Below are 16,020 nucleotides of genomic sequence, written 5' to 3'. Positions count from 1 at the left end.
GGTCAAATTCAGGTTATTCCTTTTTATCTTATTATACTTTATTAGTATTCCTGTTCTAACTTGGGGTCATGTACAGCCCCCAAGGTAATCAAGTTCCCTCCCAGAGAGCGTTTACCACCACCCATCACCTGTGCTGATTAGCTTCATAATTTTGCTTCTTGAAGATACTGCGGTGGCTAATGAGTATTGCTACTCCTACTCCTTTGGATACAACGATCGCATAGTATAGTTGATGGAAGACAGGCTCCCACAGTCTCCCCAGAGGAGGTGGGTCTTCAGCAAAAAAGCAAATATCAGCTTCTGCCCCAATGTGCTAAGCTGTTTGGAGTGCTCAATTAGCTCTGTCATTGAATGTCAACAATTTCAGTGCTGTTACCCTACTATCCATTGTGATGTACCCATATGGGACAGAGTGGTTACCTGCCCCTTACCTGAATGGGTGAGATATGCCTTGGAGTTGAGTGGTGTGTTTTCCTGTATCCCCTCCACCCAAGCAAATCCAACAGATAAGTAATATTAGCATAAAATAAGATATAACACCAGTGAACAACCTTCCAGGACAATGTTGGTAAGTGTGGTCTATAGGTGATTTATGAAGAAATCCTTTTTAAACACATTGTGAAGGGGGTATTGACGAAGTTGACACCTCACAAGATCTTCGGACACTCACCCAAGTTCTCTGCCTGCTCCTGATAGAGGTAATACATCCTGGCTACCCGGGGGTACCCAATTAAATCTCTACATTGAAAAAATTCCTGGCTGCATTTGGGCACCTAATTCAGATCATCTCCCTTACTGTCATCATTGCTGATTCTTCGAATGTGCCCCAAGAGTCTGGTCCTGCTCATTTTAATCTTCATTGCACTTGGCTGGCCTCCCGTGGATCATTTTGTAACCGTTTGCAACTCCATTCTATGGGGCTGCAACTTATTCCTATTAGCAGGGGTTGTTCCTCCACTACTTCTGGTGGGAGACGCAGGTTCTGCTTGGCCTCCCAAAGAGCCTGTGGCCCCGAAATAGGCCTCCCACGTGAAAATGATGCTAAAGGGTTGTCCACATTTGTATTTTATGTTTTTTAGAGATGAGGAAATCTGTGATGGATTTAAATAATCTTCTCTTCACCAGTGTCACTGCCGAAAGTTCCTGGAAGGGAGGAGTTGTGAGCGATTGAAAGTGAAGGAGTCTCCTGCTTTGCTTTGGATGTATTGGTTTATGTTTCTGATGGTTTCTCTATCTGCGTTTTGGTGGATGTGGACCATCCAATAGCCACTCCTCGGTCTTGTGTAGGGTGTGCCACCCTATGGGCTCGTTCCTTGGCAGTTGGATCGCTTTCCATTTTTGTTGAATAGCTTTGAAGAGATCTGTGAGGTATTTTGGCAGATCGACATCTAGTACACTGCTAAGGATGCCTCGAATGTGAAATCTATTTTTGAGGTCCTTGCTAATTTCTTGGAACAGGGTGTGCAGGTCCTCACGTTGATGGATCTACTGCTGAAAGACTTCACACTCCTTCAAGTGCCTGTCGTTTGGTGTTGTGGCTTCGGCAATCCTCTCTCCCAGATCATTGATATCTCTATTTGACACATAGGTCATGCTGAAGGTCATTTTTTGACCACAGTGATTATTTCTTTAAGTTCTTCAAACACCTGAAGGAAGATGTCCTTGATGATTGCTGCTCCACATGTGCCTCCAAGATTATTACTCCCTCAATCTCTTGGGTTCCAGCCTCTCTAGTCTTGTGATGACATCCTGTTGGAGGAGAACCTTAATGTTAGAGTCTGTCTTATGTCACAAGAATGGTTTTGGATAGGCCAAGGTCAATTCCTGCAGAATGCTAATTAAGACCGAATTGCAAGAAGAAACTGCAGCACTTTTTCTGAGGAACCTGAAACCACACAGGCTATAGCAATAATGCTAACATTGACAGGATCTTAAAGGCTACTAGCCACATTTACAGGGTACTGAGGCAGGAAAAAGATGAGAACTTTGCAGTGGCACACAAAAATGTTGGCTGACAGAAATGAACCACTTATTGAGAATGAATGGGAAAAGCATGCCATTGGGTTAAGAGTATTGCATAATGTCCAATTCAAACATTTCCAATCCAGCTTTCTACACAATACCTATTTAACATGATGTAAACTCAGCAAACTTTTCTCAGGACACTCTCCTATCGCCAGTATACCGTTGGCGTGACAGATTTCATATAAATGATTTGCCAGTGTTGTGCAATCCAGAATTTCTGGTCGGTAACAAACACACACTACAACAATCCACATAGGACAACCAAAGCTAAACATGTCTGTTAGGACTGCTGCCTATATCTTATACTAAAAGTAATAAACCTAAGATAGGTAAAACATTTCCAGCTTTGAAAATTGGTTTGGCCAAGACATGAATTGCAGTCCACTGGTTGATTTAAAGATATGATAGACTGCTCAGTAAAGATCACTGAAGTCTTTAAAGAAACTGCATAAATGCTTGGGAAACTCACCTTGCAGACACTAGGCCACTGTGAGCACCACATGGTTAAATAAGGAACCCTAGTACCTAACAATTAAAGTATATAACTACAGGATAAAACATACTGTGATAGTCTTATCTGAAGAATTGGAATGGTCAGAAGTATTGTATTCAGTACATTGTTATACAGTTACGTTGTGTGTATTTGTAGAGCACATGACACACCCGGAAGAGTATCCTGATGCTAAAAAGCAGGCTCGGTGTCGGCCGAAGCCAGGGTTTAGACTAGATGAAGAACCGTGTCTTCTCTTTTCTGTGAAATTCGAGAACCTGCTGTGGCTGTTCTGATGTGTAAATCATTCCAGGCTTTGGGAGAGAGATAGTAGAAGGTCCTGCTGCTGAATCTGATTCTCCGTATGCAGGAGATGTGTGCGATTGGGAGTCTGGTTGAGGGGGAGTATCTGATAGTTATGTGGAATTTAATGTAATTGTTGAGGTAGGTGGGGCCCGTGTTGTGCACAGATTTGTATACATTGCGTGAGAAGTTTGAAGAGCACCTGTTTGTGGCTGTGGACCCAGTAGAGGTCTTTGAAGTGCTGCTGGCACCTGAATTCCGTATGATCTTTAGTCTTTTGGTCAGTTGTGCATTGATAGCTACATAGACTGCGTTGCCATAGTTCATCTTGCTTGTGTTGAGGGCCTGGGTGACAGGTTTGATGGTGTTGAAGGAGAGCCACTTGAAATTCCTCTTGAGCAACTAAGTGTGTGGAAACAGGAGGTGGAGACTGCGTTCACTTGGCCTGTCCTAGTGAGTTAGCTGGCGACTATTATTCTAATGTTCTTCGCGTGGGTGGTTATGTTGGGTGTGGGTTCAAAATCAACAGGCCTACACATGGAGTCCCATAGTGAGGTGTCTTTAGAGAAGATGTCTTCTTCCATCCTGTCTGTGTTGAGGCAGTTGGATTTCAGCCATCTGGCGACTTAGGACAAGCAGGTGGAGAAGTTAGTTTAGTTGTTTGATGTTCCCTCTGAGAGTAAAAGGATGAGATGGGTGTTGTGTGCATAGGATCTAAAGTTGATTCTGTGGGTGTGAATGATGCTGGTGGGTGGGGCCCTGCAGCACTGAATAGCATGGTACTGAGCAAGGATCCTTGTGTAATTCTGCAGATGAGTTTGGTGGTGGCCAAACGGAGTCAGGCTGACTGACTAGGTGCGTCCTGTGAGGAATGAGAAGATCTAGTGGAGTTCTGGTCCCGGATTACCAGCATTGTGTAGGTGTTAAATGAGGCTAGGGTGTTTTGACGGTGGTGGATAGATCCTGGAGGATGAGAGCATCTGTTTCTCCTCTGTTGATCATTTGTATGTCATCTATGGTGGCGATGAAGGTGCTATCAGTGTGTGCTGTGGTTGGCTCTGTAGCCGGACTTGGTGGTGTCATGGTTGTTGTTGAGATGGATGGCTAAATGTTTATTCATGTTTTTCTCCTTGACTTGCTGGAAACAGTAGCAGGGAGATGGGCCAGTAGAGGCTAGTGTTTTAGAGTTCATTGAGGTTTTTTTTCGTTAGGAAAGAAAAAACTGTGGTGAAAAACCGACCCAGGCAGTGGCTGTGCTGATCAAGTTAAGGATCGAGGTGAAGGCTGGGATGGTGGGGTCCAGTCCTTTAGTGCGTATGTGATGATGGCAAGGGTCCGATGGTGCTCTGGAGTGTATGGTGGGCATGGTTGCTGCAGTTTCTTGAATGGTGATGGAGAGCCAGGTGCTCATGGTGGTCCTCTGGGCATTGTAAGTAATGGGTAGGACGGCTGCGAGGGTGGAAGGGTCCTGTTGGGGTTCGAAGTTTTCTTTGGTGCTGGGGTTCCTGCTGCTTAAGGAAGCATGCTACTGGAAAAGTGAAATCGTTCACAGTGGCAAAGATTTCTTTTACGTGGTTGGTGCTGTTTTCGGCACACTCTGTGAAGGGGAATCATTTGGTGGCACTGATTTGTTGGTGGTAGAATTGTTTAAGGGCTGATCTATAGTTCTTTTCTCCTGTTGGCTTGGTTTCCATCTGCATTCTAGCTGCTTGCAGTGGAGCTTGGTGAGTTTGAGCTATTTTGTGTACCAGCTTGCTTGTGGTCTGGTTCTGATGGTGGTCTTGAGAGGCGTCATGATATCTGTGCAGGAGGTGATCTAGGTGTTCAAGTTGGGGATGGATCTGAGGAAGTCGCCGTTAAGTCTTTATAGTCAATGGTGTGGGAGCTCTGAAGTCCAGAATTCTTCAGAGATCTTGTTCCAATCATATTGTTATGTTTGGTTCTGGCATTTTTCCAGTGCTGAAATGAATGAGGATGTGGTTGGATCAGGTGATAGGTATGGGCCTTTTCACTGTCGTTTCGCTGAAGCTGGTGCCGATGGGGTTTGGTAAGTGTCTGGCAAGTCGGTAGGGCCTTCCATTTGCTGAGCGAGTTTGAGGATTGTCAGGTCCTCCTTGAGGTCAGCTGAGTTGGGCTCAGTGAGGTCCTCCACATGGAACTTGAGATCGCCAAGGAGAATGAGATGTGTTGTGTGTGGGAGTGAAGTGAGAGTGCAGTAGAAGTGGCAGGTGAAGCAGGAGAAGGCACCTTTGGGTGCAGCTGCACTGTGAAGTGCGCCCAGGGTGAGGGGGAAGCGGAGGGGTGGCGGTGGTGTGCAGGAAGATGACCAAGGGTCCTGGCAGTGGGCGCAGGTAGGCACGGACAGATGCGGACATTGTGCTGCTGGTGCGCTAAATGCAATCTGTACTGTGGCAAACATTAAGTTTGAGCGGGGGAGGAGTATTAGGGCAGTGGGTTGGGCTAAGCAAGCAATAGGAAGGTGCTGGAGAGGAGGCAGAATAGCCGTCGCTGGGCGAGAAGGGCACGAAGGAGAGCACAGTAGGAACAAGCATTGACATAACCAATAGTTCTTCCTTTTGGGACCTTACAAGTATTTAGCCATCCAACACATTAAAACTTTATTAGAAATAAACTGTGCATTCCTTCATACACTTGGTATTAGACTGTAATGGTCAGAACATCCCCTAGAGGACACCACAAAAAAAAATAGCATTTGGAAGAAACATTGTCATGTAACCATATAGTCTGACCCTAGCCGGGCATAACCACATGAAAAGAGAAAGGCAGAGAACACTGCAGTGTAAGCATATATTCAGCCCCTAGAGGGCCTAGTGCATTGCACATTTTCAGGCCTAACTTGCCTGATAAAATATTATTACAAACAAGGCCCTTGGAACACAAACTACTCCCAGCTGTAAAGCAAAAGCTTGGTGGGAGAGATTATGACTTTTGGGTCTCCCAACCTAGTGTGGAGATCCTGGTGATGAGCTGGGCGGAAAGAGCACATAGTGCTGAACATTTTGGTAGTAGCCCCATCGTACTGGGACCATCACAGGCTGAGATATGGGCAAACAATTTGTTGTAAAAGGAATGCTCCGCAAAGCATTATGAGGCTAGTTTCCAGAGTGCATTGAATACTGTAGTATCAGCTGTCCCACTGTGGGGGAGAGCCACGTTGAGGGTTTCCCTTGTGTTTTTTTCTATTTAAAAGGCACCAGTTTGTATATTTTTCAACTGCTAAACTTGGGAAGAATTTAGGAATGGGGCTGCAAATTTAACCGGTGCTCGTGTAAAGTGCTCCAATCTTCCAGTCATGCTGTGCTGTATAAATAAATAAAGAATCCCCCCTCCAGCGTGCAGCCTTTGTCGGGCGCAGACACGGCAGAGAAACAGCGTGATGCCAGAGCAAGAAAGAACATACCGCCACAAGTGCGAACTGGAGAGGGAAAAGAAAAAAGTAGTGCGCCGGCACTAAGTTATGTGTCCGATATATCCATGTAACACGGTCCGTCTCCAAGGCAGTAACAAAACAGCCTCAGGGTAGGGCAAACCTAAAGCATTTGCCTAACAAACCAAAGGAATTTTGAAAGGCAGGCCAAGGAATGAATTAAAGTAATGGGCTTGGTTAAAGCCCACAGAAGTAGATTACAGCACGTCGCGGGACAGCACATGCACGCTGCCTGGGCTCGACCTAAAAAGGAGGGAGAAAGAGGAGGTAAGGGCACTTGAGTGTGAAACATGAAAAAAAGGGCTGAGACTAAATGAGGCCAAAAGGTGGTAAAGATTTTGTGAAGAAGGCGGGGGAAAACATTAAAGGATGAAAGGGAAAGTACAGAAGATTGGAAAAGAATGAATGGGAAAAAATGCTAAATGCAGAGAAAGTGAGAAGAGCACCGAAAAGTATTGGAGAGAGGGTGAGAAATGCACAATAAGTGACAAAGAATGAATGAGAAATGCACAGAAAAGCGGCAATGAATGTGTGATAGAGAATGAGTGAGGCACAGAAAAAGGAAAGGATGAGAAGTGTTCAAGAAAGCAGCAGAGATTAAAAGAAAAAGAAAAGGGGAAAAACCCAGAAATCAAGAAAGGAGGTCAGAAGGCAAAGAGGCAGAGAAAGTGGTGAACCATGAGGGAGAGAGAGCAGGAAAATGAGAGAGAAGCAGAAGGTCTTGGGGAGAGAGGGAGACGCACACTCACACTCTCTCTTTCTCTCTATAGAGCTGGACCCTGACACGAAAGGTCTGGTCAGAGGACTGGGGCACAGGTAATGACACACAGGCCAGGCATCCTATGGTGTGTACAGAGGCCAAAAAGAAACTGAAGTGAGCACTTATATGTGGCTCAGTTAGACGCAGTCTGCGCGGAACTGCACAATACCACCTGTTTGTGGACACCTCTTTTGTTATGTCATGTGCTTGCACTAAGAAATATTTCTTATTTGTGGATATACTAAAACCGGAAATTACAGAGCTTGTAAGGTTAGTAACCTCTCCAGAGTTTAGAGTCTGGGAATAACATGTGAATTTGTAAAGAGATAAATTGATGTCAAAGATCCAAGACTCGAAGAGAGGATCAGCAGATCCACCACCTAAAATTCAAATCTTCTCCATGTATATACAGCAAAAACTGCAAGCAATTTGTTTTTTTTCCTGAAAAAGTCCAACTGTTGGATAAAATGCATGCATTCTTAATTCCTGTGCAAATCGCTGAGCAATAAAGCACCATTTTGTGGTGTTTAGTGCCTGTTTCCATGACATGTTTGTGTTTCTGATTTTTTAAAAGTGGTTTTAATATATTTATTAGGATGATGATTTCGATGATGATGAGGATCCACTTGAAAATGGTGAAAACTCAGTTGAAGTGTTTTATCTTTCTGAAAATGAAGACCTGCAAATGCCACAGGATATGGACTCTGCCCACTTTGCTCTCAAATTTAAAGAGGTAATTTATTTTTTTACAAGAACAAATTCGTCAAGTGGCATCTTTCACAAAAGAACTCTCTCCTAATGTTAAAATAAACAAACCCATCGCACTTCTCCCTCCCTGGACCTTTATTCCATATTTTATTTAATTCATAGTGGTGGTAATAAGTAATTATACTTTGTAGTTGGCAAGCACCATAAGGAATCGGCTAGTAAGAGCTCAGCCCATAGTGATGTTGGCTGAGCATACAGTTTCTGGCAAAAGTGTTCGTGTTGGTTGAGTGGTTCAGTGCATAAGCTATTTCCTAGCCAAATGCAAGCATGGATGTACTGTTTTGCACAGTGGTCCATTCCAACTGGTTTTCTTTGTCAAAACATATTTATCTCCTTTGACAGACCTTCACTTAGCAACAAAAAAAAGTTCCTCTGAAGGTAGAGAGAAATAGATGTTATTTATCTGTATGAGCAGCTTTCTTAATGTTTAATTCTTGATGTGCTTACTTGTTTCTCCACTTGCTTTTTAAATTAAACTAGAACAGGTTTGGAGCTTTATTTATTCAATATTTTTATACAGTACTGCTTTTTTAAAACCAACCAATTATAGCAGGCTTCTCAAGCGAGTAGCCCGTGAGCTACTGGTAGCTCTCCAGTTACCTGTAAGTAGCTCTCCTCTGTGCAACCTGGTCTACTAAATTAGAAGCTTTTACTTAGTCGAGTTACTATATGTATATCAAAATTGACCAGCATATGTTAAATAAAAAATGTGTATTTTCAGAACCGATACTGACGTTTGGAGAAATTGGTTTAGTTTACAAAATATACTTAATATTTAAATGATCCGTCTTGTGACATGGTAGGCTTTATTATTCATATTATATTGCTTCGAGTGGTATTTCAGCTACAGTTGTCCTTTTTTTCACATTATTCCTGGAAATCCTGCCTGAGGCACTGAAGTAATCATTGCTGATGACCTTACATTGAGTGGCCACTAATGTATTCTTTTCTGATGCTGTCTCTATGGCAATACCAATATTATTAGTAACACAAGATGATTTTCATTTAACTTAAGCAGCTTTTATTACAGGAAAGGGTTGGGGACCACTCAGCTATAGAATGTCTCACAATAACTTTCACGTTATTAATTAATATACTAAGTTTATTGCAACATGAAGAGAATTTTGCCAAAACATGGATCGAAGCTTTCTGTCATTCCCAACTGAATGTGATTGCCTACTGCCTCAAGCAAAGGGTTAAAAAGGCTTTCCCAAAAGACGCTTTGTCTTTGAAGGAATTTAAGGAAAGCCAGTCGAAGTGTCTGCATACCTGAACCATGTCTTTAATCCTTAGGTGACCAAAGGGTCATACTCAGCACACTAATTATTCTGCCCATTACCGGAGTGGCACAACTCTGCTTTCAGCTTGTTCTTCCTGTTTTTGGCATGCCTCTGTTTTTTTCAGTTTACTTTTTCTAGAAATTGTTCATTATCTTCTTTGTTTCAGTAGTTTTGCATCCCTTTGACTTGTGCTGTGCATAACTGGTTTCATCAAATGCATTTGGCCAGTGAATATAATATTCTTTGCCACTCATGTATGTACACAGACTTCATTTTAGCTTCAAGAACTTTCTTCCTGTATGTCCCTGTATATTCAGTTTCCTAATTCAGCTGATGTCTCCGAGGCTGTGACTCCTCTGGTTGTTGAGTATGAGTATGACACCAAAGGCAGCTAGAGTTAGTTGTGTGGCGCTTGATTTCATTTGTGGATAAAAGATGCATTGAGCTGGTCACTTAATTGTCAGCAATGCTCACCTGGGCCAGGGTCCCCACCCTCTGTTCCCATGTTTTCAGGCCATTCACCAGCTGTAGATGTTCCTCCTGGTGCACGTTTGCAGGACCTCTTGGAGAGAAAGTGCTGAATAACAAGTATTTTGTCCTCTAATCACTTTTCTCTTTGTGCTGAGGTAGAAATTTTGGGTCCAGTTTTCTCAGCTGTGTGAAATTGAGAATAGCTTTAAGTCACTAAAGATTATTTACAACTTAGGGCTCATAGAAGCTACTATCTCAGCCGTGTTTCTCAAAACAAAATCCTTTTGCTGTCTTAAACGTTTGTTTGTATGGGCTTCTGACGGCGCCATTGGAATACTTCTGGTGGCTCACCAGACCAGGCTGTTTGTAAAAGGCACATCCTCAAGCTCATTCTTCTCTCCTTTGATACGACCTGCATTATCAGACAGCTCTAAAAATGGGAGAGTAGTTTCTGCCTCTTCTTTATTGTTGTAAACCAGCACCTTTTTAAGAGGGACTTGATCAAAGCAGCAGATTCCCAATTGAAGTATAGGGCACTCGGGTTTAGACATTGATTCAATTGCTAGCCCGGAAGTATTCTCTCCCTCTGTCCCTCAGCCACTAGTTTTTAATTCAGAATGAAAATACATGTTTGAATTTATCCCAAGAGGATATTTTTAGTTATGGTTGTTTCCCAGGTTTCATGACATAACACTCAGGGAAAAACATTTTTAAGTAGCTTTAATGGTATTTTGTACACTAAATGAGTATTGTAAATTGATTTATTTAAAAGTAGACTTTATGTTGCTGTGTTTATTGCCCACTTAACTAAATAAGATATTTGTTTGGTTGGTATTTATTGTGTTCATACTCATGCTTTATTGTTGATTGAGCCTGCCTATTAACAGACTGTTATAACTCATTTTACACATATTACACAGAAACCACTAACATGGACCAGTGAGAGTGAGGTACATGCTGCAGATAATTGTGTAACCCTATGGATTAACCAGAAAGTACTGTGGTTGGTTAAAATCTGTGTCATATGCAACTGATTCATTTATATGAATTTTTATATGAAAAGCCAGCTTTTTAATTATATGTTCTTCATTTTTAGCTTCAGCTTAAGCATGCTGTAACTGTAGCAGAAGTGAACCAGTTGAAGGAGAGAGTAAGTTCTGTTTTGTAATTTTTGTGTTTGTTATAATGTCATCAGGCTTGGATGGTTTAACTTAAGTATTGAATATATTCGTAAAGAGGGGGCAGGGAGCATCATCCATGTTGAATGTTGCTGCAGAACATTTTGATAGAGATTGTCTTTAACCAACATTGCATCTCTAATAGCTAAATGTGTGGCGTCGCGCCTCGATTTAGGGGCATTAATTGAACTCTAAGCTTTTCTCAAAGAGGTATATATTTAATGTTATTAGCTTTTGCTATTTAGGGTGCTTTTATTTATGCAGCTATCAAAAATGCTGATCGGTTGGATGTTACCTGTGATGTCCAGCTTGAAGTACATTCTTTTAATTAATGTCTTGTAAAAATTGAAGCCATTGTCTCATAATAGCTTCCCCAAATCCTACTTTTTTATTTTTTATTTTAGCTGTCTCTGTGTGTTAGATATATGTGTGCACGATCTAAGCTGATTTAGTATTTAACTGACAGAGCAAAGACATTCAGAAGTCAAAACAGTTAGTATCCTGTACACCATCACATCTGGGCAAACTTATTTCAAGGTCAGGATTGTCCTTTGGATTATGCGATGTATGTAAATGTTATGGCTGCACTAAACACAAGGAGAGCTACTATAGTTTTTATGGGAAATATTCTCTTTTGAGACATGTGCACAGTCCCTTTTCGGCTCAATAAGTGTAGACAATACATAATTTGTAAAGAAATAAGTGCTGAGGCTCAGCGCCTCTTGCTATGTAATGTCAGGGATGCCGAATATCAAGGCTACATAGTCTGAACTTCATTGCATGCCCCTTCCATCCACCACCAGCCACTGCCTGTCCCTTTATTTCACTCTTTCAGGATTTTTTCATCCATGCTTTTCTTTATCCCTCTTTTTCTCTTTCTTCTTTCTCAGTCTTTTGTTTTTCTTGCTCTTGCTCTGGGTCAAAGTCTGAAGAGGAAAAACAAGTAAAAATCACACTAAGAAGTACGGGGTTCTCTTATACACCAAGGGGTGGACACCAAGGGTACCAATTGTGCCCTTGGTTCCTCTGGTCCTCTGTTGGAGAAAAAAGGTCAGTATGAGATTGGTGAGCATAAAGAGGAAAAAGGGGGAATTTCCTTTATGGACTAGGTGGTCTCACACACTATATAGTGTCGTCATGCTTAATCATTTGACCACCTAGCCCCACCCAGGTAGGGCAGTGCCACCTGGGCGCACTCAACCTCACTGTTAAAAGAACAGGAGGGAGTGCGTAAATAAATTCTAGGTCTGGAAAAATCGGGATCCAGCTAATCTAGGGAATAAAAACACCTAAACAGCCACCTGTGTAAAGTTACAATTTTAATGATGGGGTCTGTTTGGTGTGGTTAAAAGCGTAGAGTGGGACGCATCTGTGAGAACAAGGACTCACAGGGTCACCTATTTAAAGAGTGATAGCCAACATGTTTCTGCCCTCAGTAGTGAGCCTAGGAAGGTCTCGGGGCATTCATCAGGGCATCAGATCCCTAAGACTCATATTAGGAGTTGAGAAGACACTACTCCGTTGGTAACAGGTATAAGGAATACAGCAATAAAGCAAATGGCCTACCTTGCCAAGGAACTACCTTGAGGTGGCCTGCAGGGTATAAAACAGACAGACAATGAAGGCAACAGTGGAACACAACATTGCACAGGAAACCAACCATACACGTGACAAGGAAATATACTCATGCACAGAATAGATACACTTGTTGTAGGCAATATCCATGAACAGGGTGAGCATATACATATAGTAGTTAATACCACTACTGGGGGCAAGTGGAAAATGAGGAAAAACAAGTACCAGTCCCCACAATATACTGCCAGCCCCCAAACCCCCCCCCCCCCCCCCCCCACCTGCAACACCACCTCAAATTAAGCACTGAGTGTATACCTTCTCAAAACATTGTGTTGCTATCCATGCAAACAAGGTAGCTCAATTGAGTCAGATTGTGTTGAAAGGTTTATTTACTGCCACCACTACAACTTTCCTTAACCCATAGCCTTAGAAATGGACGGGTGCTTCTTTACAGTCTGTGCATTTCATGGGGTCTACAGCAAGTGGCACAAACTAAAAACTGTCACCTGTAACCCTGTTTGATTCTTGTGGTGTTGTAGAGTTACATGTGGCCAATACCACTTCCCCATTGGTTGGAAATAAGTAGTGGGCACTTAATTCACTACCATTTTCACGCACAAACACAGATTATAGGTCATTCATTCTGCACACCCTTAACTCTGAAACAAAGACTTTGAAGAACAAGCATTTGCAATGCAGTGGGTCTTGCGTTTGCTCTGGTTAGAGCTATTAGCATTGTAAATTCCTAACTGAACTTTTCTTGTCACATAAATAGAAAATGAAAGGTAAAACAGTTGACATAAGCCGATTTAAAGCGTCATTGCCAGCGTGAGCGTGAAGGAGCGACACAAAAATAAAAATAAATAAATTTGCTGTCAGTCAAACCTCTGGGCAGTCGTGCAATTATCCATGTAACGGGGCCGTCTGCAAGGCGTTCCCAAAACCGCAGCAAGGAAGGACAAACGTAAAGCATTTACCAGTGATGATAAAGGATTTTTCAGAGGCAAGCCCACGAGCGAGTGAAAGTGATGGGTGGGCGTGTTTAAATGCCCACATTACTTATAACAGGTCAAAGCGTTTGCACGCCCAACCTTAAAATTGGGTATCTCACAGTAAAATGCCAAAACTGTGTTGAAAAATGTGTTTTTCTGATTTGTCTTTCCGTTCCTCAAAGCATAGAAGATGGTGATTTTATCACCACAAACCCTTTGCTGATCCCATTTGCAGGGAAAAAACAGATGCTTTCTTCTGTAGCACTTTTTTCCCCATTTTTTCCCAAAACCCCCATATTTTAGCTGTTTTTTGGCTAATTTCTCAGTCTCCTCTAGGGAAACCCACAAACTCTGTACCTTTAGATTTCCTAGGATGTTGGAAAAAAGGATGCAAATTTAGCGTGGACAGCTTATGTGGACAAAAAGGGTATGGGGTCTTATGTGCAAACTATCCTAAATAGCCAAAAAAGGGATCAGCACTGGGTGGGGGGGGGGGGGAGGCCCAACAACTAAGGGGTTTAAAAATACAGTGTGTCCCTGTGTAGACCCTAGAATGAAAGGGATAGATAGAAGTAACTGCTTAGCGCAAGGTATATTCTTATTTGTATATAACATTTGTTTAGCACATCATACTCATTTAACAGCAGTAGCAGTTATAAACGTCACACAACCTTAAGGGGAGGAGAACGCGGACAGCATGGTGTCTTTGAGCTTCCCTAAACATCTCTTTCTAGCGCTGTCCCCTGCCTCTCAAAAGTGCTGGCTTAGCTGTAATGTTGAAGAGCTTTGTCAGCTGCCAAAAGGAACAATCATTGCGGAATGCCATTTTGTTGGAAGTGAGGGAGTTGCAACTCAGCAGTTGATGAAGCCTAAGCATGATACTAAAGGCAGCGGGGATTCCCTAAATAACAGAGACCAGTCTAATTTTTAAACTCTGCGTTCTGGCATTGGTTGTTCTGTTTGTGCCATTTGGGGAATACAAGTGCCAGAATGCAAAGCTAAACACTGGAGTTTCTCACGCTTGGACCTAGAAAACTAGAGAAGTCTGCAAAGGAGGCAGGTGTGAGGGTTGGAGCTCCAAAGCACACCCACCCAGAAATTGCCACATGAGTTCTGACGTGTGATAACCCTGCCTGCGGCCAATGTGCATAACAAAATTATGGAACTTTGAGAGCGATGGACTGGGGACTTGGGTAAAAAAAAAAAAAAACAGTATTCTGCAATTATTTTGTTTGCCTTTCGTCTTAGGGTAAATACAATTCAAAATGTAACGTACACCTGTAATGAAAAGTATAAGCAAGTTAAAGGAATCAGAGGGAAATGTGCCTGTTTAAGTTATGAAAACTCATTTGATTAATTCTCTGTCAAAGTCTTTGTGCTTAACCACATAGCCACGGAATTGAATGCTACTTGGAGCTCTGAGGAATAGTACAGCTGCATTATAGTGCTACAAAGTTCCAGCCTCAGACTGAAAGTGCTGCGAATGGGAAAGTTATATTTACAGCTCAAGAAAAATAAATATTTGTGACTCTGAAACCTCAAATGACTCCATTTCAAGCCATCTACTGACTCTCAAGGAGCTCTTAAATGCTCCATTTCACCAACTACATGTTTACATTTTTTTCAGGACCCAGGCACCCTTGAGAGGTGGCTTGTTTCTTCTCTCCCTTGCCTCCCCAATCATGGAATTAGAAAACAGGCAATCTTGTCTCTTCCCCTTCAGCCTCTCGCATCTCTGGACGGTTGTTTAATTAAAATAAAAAGTTGGAGAACTGATTGTGTGATAATCCAAGCATTGCAATGCAGTGGGTCTCGCGTTTACTCTGGTTAGAGCTAGTAGCATTGTAAATTCCTAACTGAACTTTTCTTGCCACATAAATTGAAAATGTAAAGTAAAACAGTTGACCTAAACAAGTCAATTCAAAGTGCCAAAACCGCCGTGCGCATGAGCCCGACTGAAAGACACAGAAGGAAAAAGAAGTTTGCATGCAGTCAAACATATTGGCAAACGTATAATTATCTATGTAACAGGGTCGGTCCCCAAGGCAGTAGCAAAACCGCCCCAATGTGGGACAAATGTAAAGCATTTACCAGTGATAGCAAGGGATATTTGACATGCAAGCCCATGGACACGTGAAAGTAATTGGCGTGAGGTGGGCGTGGTTAAAAGCCCACATAGATACCAATACGTCAGAAAAGCAGTGCTTGCGCGCTGCTATGCTCCACCTTAAAACAAGCTGTGGTATTCCAAACCCACCACTTGATGACAGAAGAATGCAAAGCATTTGATCTTCAACAATACATCTGCAAACAAAATGTTATAAGTAATGGTTCCATTACTGGACTATGTTTGTCATACAGAGATTCAAATTATAGACATACACTTGAGTTGGTGATAGTAGGGTAATTCCTTTACATATATTCAAACATGTTGTAACTGTCAACATTTTTTTTTAATACTCCAGTGTTATGAAGGATACAAAAGACTCCTACATTCTTATCCATTTGACTTCCCTTTATATGGAACCTAGGGTGTTGCTTGTGCTGTGAGAGGATTAACCCATCTTTTGCTTAACAGCCCCTGGGCGTATACCCTCCTCTTTAATGTTGTTGATTGCCTTCAACTCTTTAGTTTAAACATCCCTCCTATTTAATATATTCAGAGTTTAAAAGGCTTGCATTGTTTGGTTTTCTTTCCCACAGGAAGCATAAGTTAACTTTTAATTTCCT

The 16,020-nt window shown here is 42.2% G+C and overlaps 1 protein-coding gene across 4 annotated transcripts in view; it reads left to right on the top strand.

Annotated features, from left to right (window-relative positions):
* LOC138285437 (neurabin-2-like) overlaps nucleotides 1-16,020 on the top strand; it is a 464,888-nt gene that overhangs the window by 176,873 nt on the left and 271,995 nt on the right. For all 4 annotated transcript variants that reach the window (XM_069225350.1, XM_069225348.1, XM_069225349.1 and 1 more), the window contains exons 6-7: nucleotides 7,622-7,759; nucleotides 10,642-10,695. In XM_069225350.1, coding sequence (XP_069081451.1) covers nucleotides 7,622-7,759; nucleotides 10,642-10,695 — 192 coding nt within the window. The remainder of the gene's footprint in view (nucleotides 1-7,621; nucleotides 7,760-10,641; nucleotides 10,696-16,020) is intronic.

This window comes from Pleurodeles waltl, chromosome 3_1, assembly GCF_031143425.1.
Source record: "Pleurodeles waltl isolate 20211129_DDA chromosome 3_1, aPleWal1.hap1.20221129, whole genome shotgun sequence".
In the NCBI taxonomy this organism is placed as follows: Eukaryota; Metazoa; Chordata; class Amphibia; order Caudata; family Salamandridae; genus Pleurodeles; species Pleurodeles waltl.
The sequence above is the reverse complement of the archived record's forward strand: the minus strand, read 5'-3'. Positions and strand labels throughout refer to the sequence as shown.